The sequence below is a fragment of the Panicum virgatum genome, chromosome 5K (genome assembly GCF_016808335.1).
Source record: "Panicum virgatum strain AP13 chromosome 5K, P.virgatum_v5, whole genome shotgun sequence".
Classification (NCBI taxonomy): domain Eukaryota; kingdom Viridiplantae; phylum Streptophyta; class Magnoliopsida; order Poales; family Poaceae; genus Panicum; species Panicum virgatum.
The window spans coordinates 57843155-57861430 of NC_053140.1; the positions used below are offsets into that span (position 1 = coordinate 57843155).

Genomic DNA, 18276 nt, shown 5'->3' on the forward strand with positions numbered 1-18276 from the left:
TGTCTATCGCCGCCGGGCGAAATCAGGTGCCTGGAGCGCCGTGCAATCATCAGCTGCGCCTGCATCCAGCATGCGCCGCGGAGGAGCGCAATGATCGAGGGGTCATAATTAGTCGTTAGATTTGGTAATGGTGCTGGATTAGCTTTTCTTCTTTCTTTTTTTTTGAAAAAAAAAACATTGAGGGGCCCTGGGTCGATCGGTCGCTAGCTCGTGCATGATTAGTGTGGCTAGGTGCCGCGGACCTTCTGTTCTTATTAATAGTTAGTTCAACCTCTGGAAATCTAATTTCAGTACAGTATTATTATAATTAATCTCTCCACTGGTCATTCGGCACAACTCATCCCAGGGCTTGAATAATAAGTTAGGGTCATCATTACTGCTAACTATCGCAAGCAGCAATAATGATAATGTGTGGTGTAGCTGCAGTGCAGGGCGTGTTGTGGGAGGCTGCATCTTGTGCTAGCTAATGACATGTAACATCGGTGGGGAAAACTTTTACAGACGTGAGACGTCGGAGGGTTTTATCTACTTATCTGTTTTGAACACAAAGGGCGTGCACAAATCGACGTCCAAAAGCAATCACATCACGACGCGCGCGCATCTGTCGTCGTCTCAATTCGAAAACGACTCTAGTCCTGTGTGGTGTGCCCGGGCTAGTGGTGGTCTCCAGTTAGAAAATAAACTCGCCATCTTTAATTTGAATTCGGCGGACTGGACAGGACAATGACCCGGCAAATTTGGCTTGTTCAAAAGTTTATCCATTTCTTTAAACTACCAAAAGAAAATTTGTTTGCCGGGGTAGCTTTCAGGTAGCTAGGCCACGGAGAAGGTCGTTGCCTGTGGGGCCGAATCCACACTAGCTAGCTGGTTTTATGCGTGGTCCATCGCCCGTGGGGAATGTGGGTCAAATATTGTTCTCGGGATCGACTGCGACTTGAGGAGGAACGAGTGCTCGTGTGGCGCGATGCTTGGAGCGCCTGAGCTTTTGCCTGCTGCGAGTCCACAAATGATACAGTGTGCAGCATGTTTGCACACTGTTATTGTTTGTCTCCTTGCTTGGATCATCCCTACGTGCTTTGCATTGCGGCCGTACGTCGTGTTGTTTCTCGATCGTCGTCTCTCCACTTCTTTGCCACATCGTTAACTTAGTTGGCATCGGCATACGTTGCCACGTGGTCGATCGATAGCGAGACACGTTTGGCGTTGCGTTGGTTACATGCATGAGCAGCTGCACGTCCAGCGCAGCTCGATCTGGCCGATACGGTCAGTTGCATAGTCGTGGCCAGGGGCTGCCTGCCCAAGCGGAACTCGCCAGGAACAGCCGCTGGGCTCCATGCGCCACATGCACTCGCCGCGCCAGGGGGCACCGGGTTCCGGCGAGTCCGCGGCGGACGACGCGCGCCTCGCCACGCCGCGAGGGGACGCACTGTCCCCCGGCGCTCGCCGCTCCTCCGCCACAAGCTCCCGGGCCCTCGCTTATCCGGCCACGTCGGCGCCCGCCCCCACCGCCGGCGTGCCCGGGGCCCCGCCATGTCCTCCGGCCTCCCGCCCCCAACGAAGGCATCCGCGCGCAGCATGCACGGCAGCGACGCGCGCGCACAAGTGGAGTAAAGTCCTTTCGCGCGACGCGCGGCACCCTGCTGGACATTGTTAATCGAGTGGTAAATTAAGCCTCTGGTCAGCTCGATGAATAAATAAACCACTGGCGGCTGTTGAGGCCTGCGTGCCACGGGGGAACGCCGCCGCTTCTCCAGCTCCCTCCTGACTCGGCTGACTGGATGGCGAGTGGTGGTAACTGACAGTGCTAGTTGCGCTAACAGCTAGCTGCAGCATCGATCAGCACCCGGTCCGTGCCAACCTGCATCTTCAGTTTACTGAACCATCATCAAGGTTTCAGGCAGTATTGTGCCGCAGACAGGTCGATCTTATCCTAAGTTTTCATTCATGATACCGACACTGCTGATACGCATTTGGGCGAGGAAATAAAAGGTCGGCAGCTGTGTTGAGTCGAATCGTGCACGAACGACAGTTTCGTGAAGGGAGCGTCGAGTGCTCTGTTTTAAAATGAACATGAACGCTACTTCCTTCTTTCAGAAATAAAATGCGTCTACATGAAATTATTAGGCTATACGACTAAAATTAGTTTCTTTTGCTACAACTAAATTAGTTCCAACTAATACAATCATGACTTCATGAGTATACAGTAGTTAGCCAAAAAAATAATCTGAAAAGATGCCCCACAAAAAATACCATTGTTTTACCGAGAAATACGCATCCTGTTTATAAATAGGCCCGACGCGCCGAACCTGACCGGGGTACCTGAGGCGCCATCACCCCCAACCGAACCGAGCAGAGAAAATGGCGGCGATCTCCTCCACCGCCTACTTCTCCTCGCAGCCGCAGCTCCCGGGCTCCACCGCGGACCGTGACGCCGCCACCACCGCAAGCAGCGGGCTGGCGCGGCAGCCGCGCCGGAGTTGCAGCTTCGTGATGGTCGAGGCGTCCTCCGGCACCGGCGGCGGGGTGGTCAGGACGAGAAGCCTCACCGGGGTGGTCAGGACGAGAAGCCTCACGGAGGACGACCTGGAGGAGCTCAAGGGCTGCCTCGACCTCGGCTTCGGCTTCGCGTACAGCGAGATCCCCGAGCTCTGTGGGACGCTGCCCGCGCTCGAGCTCTGCTACTCCATGACCCGGAGGTTCCTCGACGAGCAGAGGGCGCCGGGCAAGGAGCAGGAGAACGCGGCGACGCCCCTCCCGAATTGGAGGATCTCTGGACCTGGTAAATCATTTTTTTTCTCTCTCCCCAGGTTTCGATTTGTCAAAAAAAAAAAAGAACCATAGAGATGTTGTGCATCGACAGTTTGTCGGTTTTGGCGGTGAAAAGCAGGGGTTTTCAATTGTTTTGTGATTTTTTAGAGGATTAGGGTCAATTTTATTACGTACCATTTAAACTTCTGGTCCGATTGAGATGCTTCTGACAAAGGATACTTCATTGTGCGCGAAAATACGCTGTACCAATAATCAGGATATTCATGCTGAATACTGCTCGTATATTGAAGCATGGGATGGCTCGTCAGGAAAACTAAAATTGAAGGCCACGAAGATTAGGCCAGCATCTTTTTTGTTTTGTAGGATTATTCAGATCGTCGTAGAATAGAAAGAATCCGGAAAAGTATTAATTACCTGTTGGTAGATTACTGACGTGGTGTATGGTTGGATATATAATTTCAGTTGTCCGGTTTTCTGATGAATGAAATGCTCTTTTAGATTCTATATAAGATTTTCTCCATTCAATTGATGCATCATTCTTGTTAAAAAAGAAATCTATGTAGAGCTCTAAATACCTCATAATAGTTCACAATGAATTCTTTTTTCAGGAATACTTTGCAACAGCAATTTGTTTTTTTACGAACTGTAGATGTGTTGGAGAGTGGATTAGTGTGTCTCTTTAAGAACTGCCTTCTTCAGACCTCAAATTATCAGGAGGATGCTTGCACACTGCCATATTGATTCAGCCCTTTTATTTTTTTATTATGGGTTGTTTTTCATTTTGCTTTGATGACTGTTGGATGAGTTTAAGAAAACCCTTTTCTTCAACTCCATTTCATAAAAGGAACAGGGATGGTAGACGCTCCAAGATTCTACCTACTTTTTTGTTGTCATCCGTTCCATGGTTTTTGTGGCATCTAAATTTGATACCGAATGAAAAGAAAGAAAATTTCCATCATTTTTTATTCATAGTGGATGAGGAAGAGGAAAACGATAGTTGCATTATTGGTTGCATCACTGTATAGAAGCAATGAGACTGAGCAAACATTTTCGCATGGATGTCACTTTTCTTTAGTACAAGTGCTAGTGCTAACTGTCTTCTTCACGACAATCTTCACGACAAAGCAAAGCAAAACTAGGCTCCACTGAATTATGCTATCCCCTTTCCAGCACACGTTTCCTCCTCAAAAGAAGTAACGTAAATTTGAAGAAGCATTATTCTACCTTTACCAAAGGTCCGTTTTTGTAAGTCGCAAAAAAGGGCTCACTTTTGTAATAGGAAAAACAGCAGGGAGCCCATGACCTCCATGAGACTGTATATTGCCCCTTTGAATCCTGGGATTATGTTCTGTTTGTTATTGATTTTCTTCTGTAAAAGACCCTATTGTTCTTTGCTGATCAGTATTGGCTCTGACAGGTGACGATCCAGAGGAAGTGAAGGTGAGATTGAAGTATTGGGCTCAAGCAGTAGCATGCACTGTCAAGCTCTGCAGCTAATGGAGGCTGGCTACCTGTTTTCTGGCAGTGTGTGCTATGACGGGCTGGAGGTTGAAGAATCTGCTTATGTGGGTTTGGGATATGGGGGCACATACTCCTCAGGTCCTGCTTCTGCTTCGTGGTATTGAAGCAACATAAGTGATAACTGCTTCTGCAAAAGTTTGGAAAGGAGGAATCATGACCTTGGGATTGCAGCGACGAGACTCGATGCGATCCATGGTCTGAGCTTTTCTGAAAGATTCGGAAGCTCATCATTCCTCAGGGTGGTCTGCATAATGCAGCGTTTGCAAATGCAGAACCTGCTGGTTCTTTTTTGCCTTTCCCTTGTAACGATCATCAGGTGCTCTAATTGTTTTACACCTGTAATAATGAACTCGGTGGGGTTTTAGGTTCTAATCCAAGGGTTGGTTAGTTCCAATGATGCTTCATTCTGTGCTACTTTGGTCGTGCCATTTACATGAACAGATATGTTGATTACACTGTTTTACAAATTTACAACAGGCAGAAAGTGCTTGGTTGCTTGGCAAGGTTCAGTCATGTAAAACGATCTATATGTTCAGCCTGGCTGCAAACGGAATGAAATTCTATGAAACTCTATATGCATATATAAAATGATCTATATGTTCAGTTTGACGCTACATATAGGCCAAACTGAACATGTAAAATGGTCTATATATTAGCCATGTTTGGATCGCGATAGGATCTTAGCGCGCACATCTCCCAAAAAAAAGAATCTCGCATGCATGGAGTACTAAATGAAGTCTATTTGCAAAACTTTTTTAGAAATGGGTGTAACTTTTCGCGATGAATCTAATGACGATAATTAATTGATAACTAGCTACAGTGATGCTACAGTAACCATCCTCAAACCACGCGGTCAACCACCTCATTAAATTCTTCAGATTCCTAGCGCTGAGGTTCTACTGCTTTTACTTAATACTATTAATTAATGGTCAAAGTGTCTAGCATGAACTTCCTAGCATAAACCAACAGGGCCATTCAGTTTGACGCTACATATTCTCTAACAGTGTCAAACTGAAATCGCATATGATCTACTGCTGGTAACACACAAGTCCCATGATGTGATTTCTTTTTGTTACGGATCACATAAGCTCATACGTTTATGCCTTTCCTCTTCCTCTGCTACACAGTGACGGTGAGTGCATAGGAGGAGAAAAGAAAAACAGTCGGTGACGGTGAGTGCGGGCCCGCACACGCAGCACACGAGCCGCGCGCACGGCTCCCGACGATTCCGAAGCTTCCATGTGGAGCCTTGACTGCATCCCGCTCTCGTCCTGCAACAACTGATTTCCGCTAACCAGTTTGGTACGGCCACACCAGGGCCATGTCAAATACCGGGAACACCCCTCCTCTCTTCGAACACCTGCAGGGGCGGCGAGCAAATATGGCCAAGGGGTCGGGGTAATTTTGGAGTTCCAGCCATTGTCTGGTTGGTCTCCACTTTTCGTCGTCGCTATCCTCAGCAAGTCAGCGACCAGCGATCTCCTCCGCGGTGCCGATGGTGGCCGGTGCGCAAGCAGAAATGGCCGTGGCAAGTTTTCAGTTTGAACCCTGGTTTTCCTGTTTATTTGAGGATGTAGTGGGCATAGGATTTTGGGTTGTGTTTTTACTGTGAATCAATCTAAAGTCCAAAAAAAAAAACTTTTGTTGCGAGCTGCCATGAAACATTTTTTCGGCGAACCATGGATGAAACATGAACAGTTGGAGCCTCAACCCACAACTATTTATATGCTATTTTTTTCCTTCTCACACAAGTTGTTCGGCTCCAAATTTGCATGATGATAGATGTTTGTATAGTTTCCCATCTAGTTTTCTTTAAAAATCGGTTCGCACATACCTCGAGTGTTTGAGTCTTGTTCTCTGTAGTCACTGACGGACCTAGGGGTGGTCCGGGTATGCCATGGCATACCCTAAGATCTGGCACACCCTAGCTCACCCGAACTCGACCTGACACGGAGCGCGATGTCGCCTTGTCGGCTCCTCGCCGGAGCCCGCTCGCTGCGCCCCACGACTCCCTCTCCTCGGCTCTCGGCGTGTCTCGCCCAGCGACGCCGCTCGTGGCTTGCCACCAGCCTCCGTTCGCCCGGAGCACAGAGTACCTTCTCACCCATCATTCCCGCATCGGAATAGTTCGTCAGCAAGCGAGGAGCCTAGCGGCCGGGGTGGCCATGTGGCGTCCCCTAGATGCGACAATGGTCTCACTGAAGTCGGAAGCTGGGCAGGAATTCACCTCCAGCCACGGACGGTGCATTGCCGTGGTTGCAATCAATGATGGAGACTAGTACTCTCCCCATGCAGCGGCGTGTAGCATGATGGTCTCGTTCATGTTAGACGACCGCAGGATGTTTGTGGAAATGCTGAAGCCAGCTGTTACTCAAGCGGCGTGTACCAAATTGCTTGTAGATTTTTTTTATTGTGTACCGAATACCAAATTGCATATTGAAATTTTGACATGGCATACCCTAAATTTCAATCCTAGGTCTGCCACTGTCTGTAGTGATTTGCATAATTCTAACATATGTATTTTGCAACAAAGAGAAAGCGCAGAGGCTACGATACAATAGAAATATTGTGAGATTAAGGTACAACCGGTACGTAATACGCTATGGTTAAGTTCGTATAAATATGCAATTTTTCTTTAACAAAAATATTGCTTTTGTCCCGCAGTGATGGATATGTAATATTTTTGAAAACTTGTAAAAGATAGGGACTTTTATGAGAACTAGGGTCTTACATAAAAGTCCTCTTTCGTTCTCGTGGCATATTCCACAAGAATAATTAATTTTTTTTCTCGCTCCGCTCCTCCGCTCCCCCTTGCGGCATTGCCCTCCTCCCCGTCGCGGCCTCGCCCACCGCGCCTTCGAGGAGCTTCGAATCGCGATCGCTCCGGTCCCCGCGAGCTCACATGGTGGGCGCGCGCGTCGGAGCCTAGGGTTCCCAGTTCCCACCATTCTCCTGGTTCGTCCCGGTTCGCTCCTGATTTTCCCTCGATTGTTGCCGATTTCCCCCTGATTTTCCTGCCGTTTTGGCGCAGCTGATTGGAACCACAGTGTTTCGGCGAGCCTGTGGCGGTGGTGGAGGCGGAGATGAACGGGGAGGTGGAATGCAGCGTGTGCCACGCGAAGGTGCCGGTGCCGGCGGCGGTGTCCAAGGCGTACGACAGCCACCGGAGCACCGTGTCGTCGCGACAGCGCGCGCTCAACGTGCTCCTCGTCTCCGGCGACTGCGTCCTCGCGGGCCTCCAGGTGAAGTCTGCTTCCCTTCTACATTTGATCAGTTTTGATCAGTGCGCTCAGTGTCGAATCGCCCAAGTGTGGTATAGGGATTGTTGAACTGTAGCTGATGGGTGTGATTACAGCATGAGGAAGCGAACTGAGTAGCAAGGTGGAAACATAATGCCACGAACGTTTGTAGCCTGGTGAATTTAATTAGCTGTACTAGAGCTTCAGGACTATGAACCAGAACTAACGATTGTACTAGACCGTGGATGCTGCAGACAGTGCTGAGGTCAGAGACCTGCTTTTTTTTTTACATTTTCTGAATTTGGTAGAGTGCACATGCAAATTTGTAAGTACAGGTGCACCCCCTCCACTGCTGTTAGCAGCAGTCTTAATTGCATTCGCCAACTGCCAGAGAGGATTTAATTATCATGATCAAACATGATGAATCATTCTAGTGAATTCATTTCAGCCCCCTTCTTAAATTGCGAGCGCTAATGTTAGAGCATTGCGATGGATTACTTCTGCCCTAGTATTTGTTGCAAAGTCATATTGCATCCTGAGCATGTTCTTTCAATTTTTATTTGCTTAACACAGTTTTACATCTTTTTTCTGTAGCCTATACTAGTGTACATGTCAAAGGTGGATGGGAAATTCAAATTTAGCCCGATCAGCGTGAATTTCTTGACGGAGATTACAAAAATTATCTTTGCCATCATCATGCTATCCATCCAGGTATGTGAAATTCTCTATCATTCCGGTTTAACGTTTTGCTTTCCATAATTCAATTTCATATCCATTATGTTTTTTTTTTGTGTGTGGTGTGATGTCTTTTGTTTATGCAGTCGAGTATGCTACTAAACTAGCGCATTAATGTTATGTGTAATTTTTTCATGTTTTATTTCAGCGCTGGGTGTTGTAGACTTCTACTTTCACTGATATCTTTGCTGTCCTTACTGAATTGGTTTTGGTTTTTACAGGCTCGACGTCTAAAGGTGGGGGACAAGCCACTTCTCACAGTATCAACGTTTATGCAGGTAATATGACCTGTAAGTCTGAAACTGTGCCATGTTAATAATTTGGATATGGTCAATTCCTTACCTGATTTTATTTATTGATCTTTATCTCGGTAAACCCACATCCGAGAAATGCATGCTAGTTCTGAGGAGAATAGGATCCTGACTACCTGGCCATACACTGTCATTTTGATAGCATATCTTACTAGAAAGCTCATGCTAACTTCTACAGAAAAATGCATGGTGGATCATTTACTAGACTGCTGCACATAAGTCTCCCTTTATTTGTTATAGAATATTACTCTATGAAGCTAGTGATCTTGTCTGCCACACTAACCATCCTTCTCCGCTGGCCAGGCTGCTCGCAATAATGTTCTTCTTGCAGTTCCTGCTTTTCTCTATGCTATCAACAACTATTTGAAGTTCATAATGCAGGTAAAGCATCACACACCTGGAGTCAGAATTTGTTGTACTCTGGTTTTCCCCTTCTATATCTGTTTGTAGGAGTCAATATAATGGATTCTAACAGTGTTCCTACTATTATTCCTATGATTTATGCAGTTATATTTTAATCCTGCAAGCGTGAAAATGCTCAGTAATCTCAAGGTATGCTACTATGGATAATGTTAGCATTTCCTGCAAAAAGATGTTAGTATTATTAGTAATATGCGCATTTGAGGGTCTGCAAATATGTGCATATGTTAGGGCATGCTCCAACTTGTCCATGCTTCTATGTGCATGCTTATACATGTGGGCATGCAAACTCCCTTTGGTCAGTCTGTTTAAAAAGGATATGCTAGAGTTAGACACCAGCTTGATCTATGTTTCGCCTTGGTGTTCAACATCTGTTTGAAGTTTGGCTGCACATGGCACTGATCATGCATTCATGTTATACGGAAAACTGATATTTGCAGGTTCTGGTAATCGCTGTGCTTCTGAAGATAATAATGAGGAGGCGATTTTCCACAATCCAGGTAAGTTTGTTCTTTATTGTCCTGTGTCTATTATTCACTACTTGAAAAGTGAAGCTGTGCGATTTCAATTGTTGCAATTGGTATTTGACAATTTGTGTCTCTGACATTAGGAATTAGTCTCTGAGTGCAATATATTTCAGTAATTTCGAAGGAACTGTGTAGCTGACATCATGCTTTTGTATATTGACAGTGGGAGGCCCTTGCCCTTTTGTTAATCGGAATATCTGTTAATCAGCTGAAATCATTGCCCGAAGGTTCTAGCGCGCTAGGTCTTCCCGTTGCAGCTGGAGCCTACATATATACACTATTTTTTGTAAGTTCTGATTTTCTAAGCACTCGTACTAATTTGCTAGTTTATTTTGCTCATTTGGTTGAAATTGGAAATCATAAAGAGAAGAAATAAAGGCGATATGTGACATTTCATACTAACTTTATTCACAATCAGGTAACAGTTCCTGCATTGGCTTCAGTTTACAATGAGAAGGCTCTCAAAAGCCAGTTTGATACCAGTATTTACCTTCAGGTTTGTATCTGTTTTGATGGCTCTCTGCTCTGGCATTCTATTCTAAGCTATCTCGCTAGTGCTTTTATGATCTGTGTGAAGCTACCTTTTGATTTCAAATTTTATCTCATGTTTTCAGAACTTATTTCTGTATGGGTATGGTGCAATATTCAATTTTCTGGGGCTTGTAATCACTGCTATCATCCAAGGTAATTGTTGAGAATGCATTCTACTTGAAAGCAACATGTTTTTTTGCATACGGTAATATAAGGTGGTTTTAAACTATTCTATTGTGCTGGGCAGAGCTATCAATTATGCAAGGCTCTTTAAGTACTAGTAGCTTTTCGATGTCAGCTTTGTGCTTTTTATAGGCTGTTTTGCTTTGTCCTAGTAAGTTTGTGGTGTTCATTATTGGAGAGAATAATTGTCTTGTATTCCTCCAAACCCTAGAAGGGTGGGATATATAGTTCCTATACAAGGGCCTCTAGATGGGCCTCTATACATGGGCTCAATATACACCAACACCCCCCGCAGTCTGAACAACCAGCGCAGCGGTGTTCAAGACTGGACAACAAGAAAGCCAACACCTCTCCGCAGTCTGAACTACCGTCGCAGCGGTGTTCAAGACTGGACAAGAAGAAAGTACAAAGGGCAACCCCCCCCCCCCCCCCCCCCGCAGCCACAACTAGCCACCAGGTACGTTGAAGCTGGAGCGAAACTCCGAGAAGGTCGAGGAGGGTAATCCCTTGGTAAAGATGTCGGCAAACTGGGAGGTGGTCGAGACATGGAGTACCCGAACATCGCCGATGGCGACCCTGTCGCACACGAAGTGCAAGTCGATCTCCACATGCTTCGTCCGCTGATGCTGAACGGGGTTGGTGGAGAGATACACGGCGCTGACGTTGTCGCAGTAGACGAGCGTGCTCTTGGCGAGCGGGCTGTGGAGCTCCGCCAAGAGCTATCGGAGCCAGGACGCCTCCGCCACGCCGTTAGCAACAGCCCGGTACTCCGCCTCAGCACTGGAGCGGGAGACAACCGGCTGCCGCTTGGACGACCAGGAGACTAGGTTGCCGCCCAGGAAGACGGCGTAACCGGAAGTGGAGCAGCGAGTGTCCGGGCAGCCAGCCCAGTCAGCGTCGGTGTAGACCACTAGCTCAGCAGAGGACGAGCGGTGAAGCACCAGGCCGAGGTCCACAGTGCCACGGACGTAGCGGAGGAGACGCTTCAGGGCAGTAAGGTGTGACTCCCGGGGATCATGCATATGGAGACAGACCTACTGAACAGCGTAGGTGATGTCCGGCCTGGTGAAGGTAAGGTACTGCAAGGCACCGGCCAGACTCCGGTAGGCAGTAGGATCAGCCACAGGAGCACCCAGATCAGCAGACAACTTCGCCTGAGTGTCGACAGGAGTAGAGCAGGGCTTGCAATCAGTCATCCCAGCCCGCTCCAGAATATCGAGTGCGTACTGCCGCTGGTGAAGGAGAAGGCCAGATGGGTGAGGCTCAACAGTGACGCCCAAGAAGTGGTGGAGCTGACCAAGATCCTTCATAGCAAACTCCTGCTGCAGAGAGTAGATAATGCGCTCAAGCAACAGCTGACTGGAGGCGGTGAGCACAATATCATCAACATAGAGCAGTAGGTAGGCAGTCTCATCCCCACGGCGGTAGATGAACAGAGAAGTGTCAGCCTTGGCCTCGGTGAATCCCAAAGTCAGCAAGAACGTGGCGAACCGAGAATACTAAGCCCGCGGAGCCTGCTTCAGACCATAGAGAGACTTGTTGAGCCGGCAGACCATGTCCGGACGACTGGAGTCCACAAATCCCGCGGGCTGAGAGCAGTAGACTGTCTTTGACAGAGTGCCATGAAGAAACACATTCTTCACATCGAGCTGGTGCACAGGCCAAGAGCGAGAGAGCGCAAGCGAGAGGACCGTGCGCACAGTAGCAGGCTTCACCACTGGACTGAAGGTCTCATCATAGTCCACATCCGGCCGCTGGGTGAAACCCCGGAGAACCCAGCGAGCCTTGTAGCGCTCCAGCGTGCCGTCAGCCCGACGCTTATGCGTCCACATTCACTTGCCTGTGACCACATTGCCACCAGATGGACGCGGCACGAGGTCCCACGTCTGGTTAGCAAGAAGAGCCGAGTACTCCTCTTCCATCGCGCGACGCCAGTGAGGATCCGCCAAGGCGTCGCGGACAGAGGAGGGTACCGGAGAGACCCGCGGCTCTCCCTCGGTGGCGGAGAGAGTCGCAGCCTGAGACGCCATCCGCCGAGTCACCATGGGATGGATATGTCGAGGATCCCGATGGACGACTGGCGGGTGGTACACCGCCGGCTCGACTCGAGAGCGAGGCGGCGGCTCCGGTGTAGGCGTCGCAGGAGCCTCCGGAGCCGGAGGCGGCACCGGTACACCTGCACCGGCTGAGCGTACCGCTGCGGCGCCGGTGCCGGCGCCGAACGACGCTGGTACACCTGCACCGGCTGAGCGTACCGCGCAGGTGCAGGGGGAGGCACCGGGGCCACGCGTGGCGCAGTAGGGGACCCCGGGGCCGCGCACGGCGCGACAGGAGGTCCGGGGGCCGCGCGTGGCGCGACTGCAGGCACCGGGGCCGCACGTGGCGCGACAGCGGGCACCGGGGCCGCGCGTGGCACAGCAGGGGTCACCGGAAGCGGTGCCGGTGCACTGGGAAAACCTGCAGGGAAAGGGCAGACAGGTAATGGTGGCTGAACCACCGGGTCAGTCGGAAACAGGGACTCCAACTCGGGGTCAGGAGAAGGTGTGGAGGAGGTGGAGTAGGGGAAATCCGACTCGTCAAACACGACGTGTCGGGAGATCAAGACGCGACGAGAGATGAGGTTAAAGCATCGGTACCCCTTGTGGTCAGGAGAGTACCCAAGAAACACACAACGAGTCGAGCGGGGCGCCAGCTTGTGAGGAGCAGTGGTGGAGGTGTTAGGGTAACACGCACACCCGAAGGTGATCGTAGCGAGAAGGGGTACCGAAGCAGTGGACGGAAGGCGGTTAATCAAGTAGGTGGCGGTGTGGAGGCCCTCGGTCCAGAAGCGCAGGGGCAGAGAGGCTTGGATCAGAAGGGTGCGCACGACGTCGTTCGTCGTGCGAATCATCCGCTCAGCCTTGCCGTTCTGGGGAGAGGTATACAGACAAGACATACGCAGCTGAACACCCTGAGAGAGGAAGAAAGAACGGGAGGTAGAGTTGTCGAACTCACGCCCATTGTCATACTGGACGGTCTGAATGGTGAGGCCGAACTGAGTGGACACCCAAGCAAAGAAGTGGAGGAGGGTGGGGAAGGTCTCAGACTTGGCGCGCAAAGGAAAAGTCCAAGAGTAGTGTGAGAAATCATCGACCACCACCAGATAGTATTTGTAGCCAGAGAGGCTGAGAACATGAGAGTTCCACAGGTCACAGTGAACAAGATCGAAGGCATGCATCGCATGCGAAGAAGAGGAGGAAAAAGGAAGTCGAACATGACGACCAAGCTGGCACGCATGGCAGAGGTGCTCAGCAGGAGCCCTAGTACCAGGAACATCGATACTACGACTGAGCTAAGCTAGAACGTCGCGGCCAGGGTGACCAAGACGGCGGTGCCAGGTGGTGGAAGACGGCGTCGCGGCAAAAGCGGCAGACGAAGAAGGCGAGAGTGGTGTAGCGGAAGACGAAAGGCGAAGGATGTAAAGGGGCCCGTGCTGTCACACCGGAGGAGCGGACGCCGGGAGGCCGAATCCTTTACAGTGAGACCAGAAGAGTCAAACTCGATGGAACAAGAGTTGTCAGCTGTAAACTGACGAATGGAAAGGAGGTTATAAACCATCCGAGGAGAAACAAGGACATTACAACAACAACATAGCCTTTTTTCCCAAGCAAGTTGGGGTAGGTTAGAGATGAAACCCGAAAGAAATAAGTTCAAGGTTCAGGCACATTGATAGCTAGTCTCCAAGCGTTCATATCCAAAGCTATCTTTTTAGAGATATTCCAATCCTTAAGGTCTCTCTTAACCGACTCATCCCACGTCAGTTTATGTCTACCTCTATACCTCTTTACATTATCGACCCGCTCAAGAACCTCATTACGCACCGGCGCCTCAGGAGGCCTTCGTTAGACATGTCCAAACCATCTCAGCCGATGCTGGAAACAAGGACATTGGGAAGACGAAAAGAACCAGGAGCAGAACCGACGGCGGTGACAAGAAGGCAAGACTCATCACCAACCATGATGGAAGAAGGACAAGAGGGGTGTGGGGGTCGGACAGAAGAGAGGATACCGGTATCAGGGGTGGTGTGGAAAGAGGCACCCGAGTCGGCGATCCACTCGGTGCTGACCGGCGGCGTCCGCCCCATGGCGTTGAATGACTGCGCCAGTGCGGCCTAGTCCCACCCCCCAGGCCAAGTCGGCTGCTAGCTGGGCTGAGCGGACGGGGTCCAGAACGGCGCGAACAGGGGAGCAGCACCGGTGAACATGGCCGCCGACTGGGGCTGAGGACAAGCCCTCCCCCCCCCCCGACCCTGACACGGCCACAGCGGGATGTGCCTGGACCAAGGGGCGCTGAAGGATGGCCAGGGTGAACCTCCAGGGGCAGGAGCAGGAGTGGGAGCCGGAGTCGGGTCCGGAGTGCCCCGACAGCCTCCACCAACACAACCCGGAGCCGGAGTAGTGCCGTCAGCACCACTCCGCCGTCGACGCCCGCGGCCTCCCCCACCCCCGGTCTGGCTGGTGAGAGGAGCACCAAGGAGGGGGAGGGGGTCGTGCGGGTCGATCCGGGGTCCAGATCCAGAGAGCGGAGTCTGGTGGTAGGACGAAGCGCCGTGCTCGGGAAAGAGGACGACAGGCTGCTTGCCGGAGGAGACAAGGAGGTAGTGTTCCGCCTCGGCGACCCGACGGGTGAGAGCATCGGCCGCGGAGCGCTCGCGCTCCCAAGAGAGGGCCGCTGCACGGACCCGCTCCTGAGCCGCCGAAAACTCGGACTTGGCGGCGAGGAGGGTCGAGGCGTCGGCCTGCTGCCCACGGAGGGCGGCGGTGGCATACGGCGCATCCGCGGGGGGCATCCCGAGCCTAGGCCATGCGAACGCGGGCGCGGCCGGCGCGGGAAGGGCGACGTCGGCGGGAAGGGGCTGCTTGCCCGCGGTGACACCGGCGCGGAGGGCGGCGGCGGCGGGGCTCGCGGCGCCCCCGCGCGCCGGCGCCCCCGTGCAGGGCAGCGGCGGTCGCGGTGGCGTCCAGGGCGGCGGCGGCCTGGGTGGCGGCGGTGCCCGCGGCGCCCGCTCTTGGGCCGCCCGCGCCCCCGTCCAGGGCAGCGGCGGTGGCGGCGGCGGCGTCTAGGGTGGCGGCAGCGACGGCAGCCGCGCCCCCCGCGCCCAGATTGAGGGGAGGGGCGGCGGGGACGGCCGGCATGCGTCTGCAGGGGCCGGATTCGCGCCCGCAGGCGGTGGCGGCGCTGCAGGGGCCGGATCCGCGCCGGCGGCGGCGATGGACGGCGCTCCCGGGTCGGGGATGGGCACGAGGGCGGCGAGGGCTGCGGCGGGCGGCCAGGGAGCGGCGGCGCAGCGGCGCGCGGAGCAGAGGAGCCGCCAGCGCGCGGGACAGAGGAGGGGTCGCCAGCAGCAGAGGAGAGGGGTGGGAAGGAGGAGAGGGGCAGCACCGGTGGCCGGCCGGCGGCCATGGCGCCGGCGGCTAGAGAGGGTGGGAGAGGGAAGAGAAGGCTGGATACCATATTGGAGAGAATAATTGTCTTGTATTCCTCCAAACCCTAGAAGGGTGGGATATATAGTTCCTATACAAGGGCCTCTAGATGGGCCTCTATACATGGGCTCAATATACACCAACATTCATGATTATCCTTACAATTACAGCTTGATCCTATGTATTGGTTCAGTAAATATAGTATCTAGAATGTAACATATCCAAATCTCAGATATCTAAAATCTTCTGCTGGTTGAACCCATTTTGTTTATCTTCACTTCCATGGCAAGATGTTCATCCACTTACTCTTCTAGGACACCATCATTGGACTGCATGCATTAGAAACTCTTGTGGTCCTTTTAGAAAGACTGGTGAACCTTGAATCAAAATATCAGAATTTTGTTGAAACTGTTGCCCAAGTATTTCTTGTGTGATTAAGTATGCTGATGGTGCTGTAACAAATCAGCTATTATGTACATTTTTTTTTTCAGGGCCCAGTAGCTTTAACATTCTGGAAGGACATTCAAAGGCCACAATGTTCCTTATCTGCAACAATGCCGCACAAGGCATCCTGTCATCATTTTTCTTCAAGTACGCAGGTATAATACCAGCAAACAAAGAAAATACGTTAGTTCTTGTTCGATATGCAATTGTAATGGCATTATATCTGAAAACTTGGATTAACCTTGGATTAACCTTGGATTATTATGCATACCCAGAAAAGATTACCTTGGATTAGCCTTCATCTTAGGAGTTGAAAGATTGCACTTTTATTGGTGTGTTGGTCAGATTAACCTGTTTGTGGTGCACGTCCTTATGGCCATTCAGGCCGGGTGTGGGTGTTCTGTTTGTGTGGGTTGTAAGTGGACCATATTTCTCTTCTTAATACAAAGGCACGCGGCTCTCCTGCATGTATGAGGAAAAAAAGATTCACATGCACATGAGGCTAATAAATGAGTGGCATTTGCATATTGGTTGCTCCCGCCATATACTAGTTTTTCCAAGTGAACTGTAGTTATCTTCTAAGCAAATCTCTGATGAGTGCAGACACTATTTTGAAGAAGTACTCGTCAACAATTGCAACTATCTTCACCGGAGTTGCCTCTGCTGTATTGTTTGGACACACTCTGACAATAAATTTTGTTCTTGGAATTTCAATAGTAATCATATCTATGCATCAGGTAATTTGCCTTTTTCCCCTGCATTGATTCAATAGTTTTGAAATTTTGCAACTACTAAATTTTATTTATTTATTTTCAGTATCTTTCGAACCAAATTAAGGACGAAGTGCCTAGCAGCAAAGTTGAAATGGCTCAAGTTCATGATCACAGGTTTGTCCTATCATATTGTCTGACTGTACTATAGTTGCTTAGTTGACCATTGGCATAGTCCTGAAGTTCCATTCTATCATCAACCATTCCACATTCAGGCATTATTTCTTGTTTTTTTGTTGTTGTAGTTGCTGAAAACTCAGCACAGTTCATGTTATTTCTGGACTTTAAGTTTGTTAACATTATAATATGTTTTATGGTGCTCAGCAGAGTTACGGAATCTATTTGCGTCAATGTAACTGATTCAGTGGCAAATGAGGTAACGGCTACTGCCTACAATTTCTGGGGTTTTTTCTCCTGCTGTGTAGCTTCCTAATGGTTTTTCTACCTATCATGAAGGCTAAACACCGCCATGGATCTGACGAGAGGCAGCCACTCCTTCCTGTATGATTTTACAGCAGAGGTTGTCCTCTTTTTCTACGTTTTCCTGTTTCTGTTTTTTATATTGCTGTAGAGATGTGCTGACACTCTCTAACGAGTTTGCATCCTCCATAACATTCTATGAACTCTCTCATTTCTGACAGCAGGCACACCGTCTCCTTGGATGAGCGCAGCGGACATCTGACTTACCTTAGTGGGTTTCTGACCTATGTCTGTGAAGCCACATTGCTGCCGTGCTGTTGGCCGAGTAAGAACATGCATGCTGCACGGCAGAATGGCGAGCTTCCTGAAAGAGTAAAAGATGAATGAGGCAATACCTTTAGCCTAGTGGCGGTAACACTAATGTGATAGGATTTGCGAGGAATAAAGTCTCATATTTCATCATTTTTCGCCCTCATGAGAGCTTACATAACCATCAGAAGTGGTTCTATCGAGTGATATTTTTCCAGTTGCGGCACCAATGTAAATAGCAGTTCGTCTTCATGTTATGTGAGAGTTGCATGAGGAGATGTTATGGCGTGTTTGGTAAGCTTTGAACATGTCTTTTGATTTACAGAGGAACGACACAGGTTATCTGGTCGATTTCTGATTTTCGGGTAAAACGTTGTCTAAGAGTACCGCCGTTCTGGGTGGTTCCATTACGCTTAGTGGTCGACACGGCCATTGTCGTTCTGTACTTCTGTTCGCAATTTACTCACGGCCAAGAATAGTAGTTGTTTTAACTCTTTTTAGCCAGTCCTGTGACTATTAAGTTCTCATGTATTATAGTGGTAATATTTTGAAATCTGAATCTAGTAGAATATTTTTTTTTTATAGTATACACACTCGTAAGTAAAAAGTTTGACTTTTCTAAATAAAAATATGCT

The 18276-nt window shown here is 49.9% G+C and overlaps 2 protein-coding genes across 6 annotated transcripts; both read left to right on the plus strand.

Annotated features, from left to right (window-relative positions):
• The first annotated feature begins 2145 nt into the window (after nt 1-2145).
• On the plus strand, nt 2146-4858 carry LOC120710376. Of its 2 annotated transcripts, XM_039996024.1 has the most exons (3): nt 2146-2779; nt 4187-4209; nt 4295-4858. In XM_039996024.1, exons 1-3 carry the CDS (start codon nt 2359-2361, stop codon nt 4304-4306), a joined length of 456 nt encoding a protein of 151 aa, XP_039851958.1. In that variant the 5' UTR covers nt 2146-2358; the 3' UTR covers nt 4307-4858. The 2 variants fall into 2 exon arrangements, with proteins under 2 accessions (XP_039851958.1, XP_039851957.1); XM_039996023.1 differs by having other exon boundaries at nt 2295-2779; nt 4187-4858.
• Nucleotides 4859-7050: 2192 nt separating this feature from the next.
• LOC120710377 (CMP-sialic acid transporter 3) lies at nt 7051-18086 on the plus strand. 4 transcript variants are annotated; one of them, XM_039996025.1, is made up of 16 exons: nt 7051-7245; nt 7322-7532; nt 8124-8240; nt 8486-8542; nt 8879-8956; nt 9083-9127; nt 9436-9495; nt 9686-9808; nt 9941-10018; nt 10137-10206; nt 16190-16297; nt 16746-16879; nt 16959-17029; nt 17237-17288; nt 17369-17432; nt 17554-18086. In XM_039996025.1, the coding sequence occupies exons 2-15, from the start codon at nt 7374-7376 to the stop codon at nt 17417-17419; spliced, it is 1203 nt and encodes a 400-aa protein (XP_039851959.1). In that variant the 5' UTR covers nt 7051-7245; nt 7322-7373; the 3' UTR covers nt 17420-17432; nt 17554-18086. The 4 variants fall into 4 exon arrangements, with proteins under 4 accessions (XP_039851959.1, XP_039851960.1, XP_039851961.1 ...); XM_039996026.1 differs by having other exon boundaries at nt 17557-18086; XM_039996027.1 differs by having other exon boundaries at nt 17240-17288.
• The last annotated feature ends 190 nt before the right edge of the window (nt 18087-18276 follow it).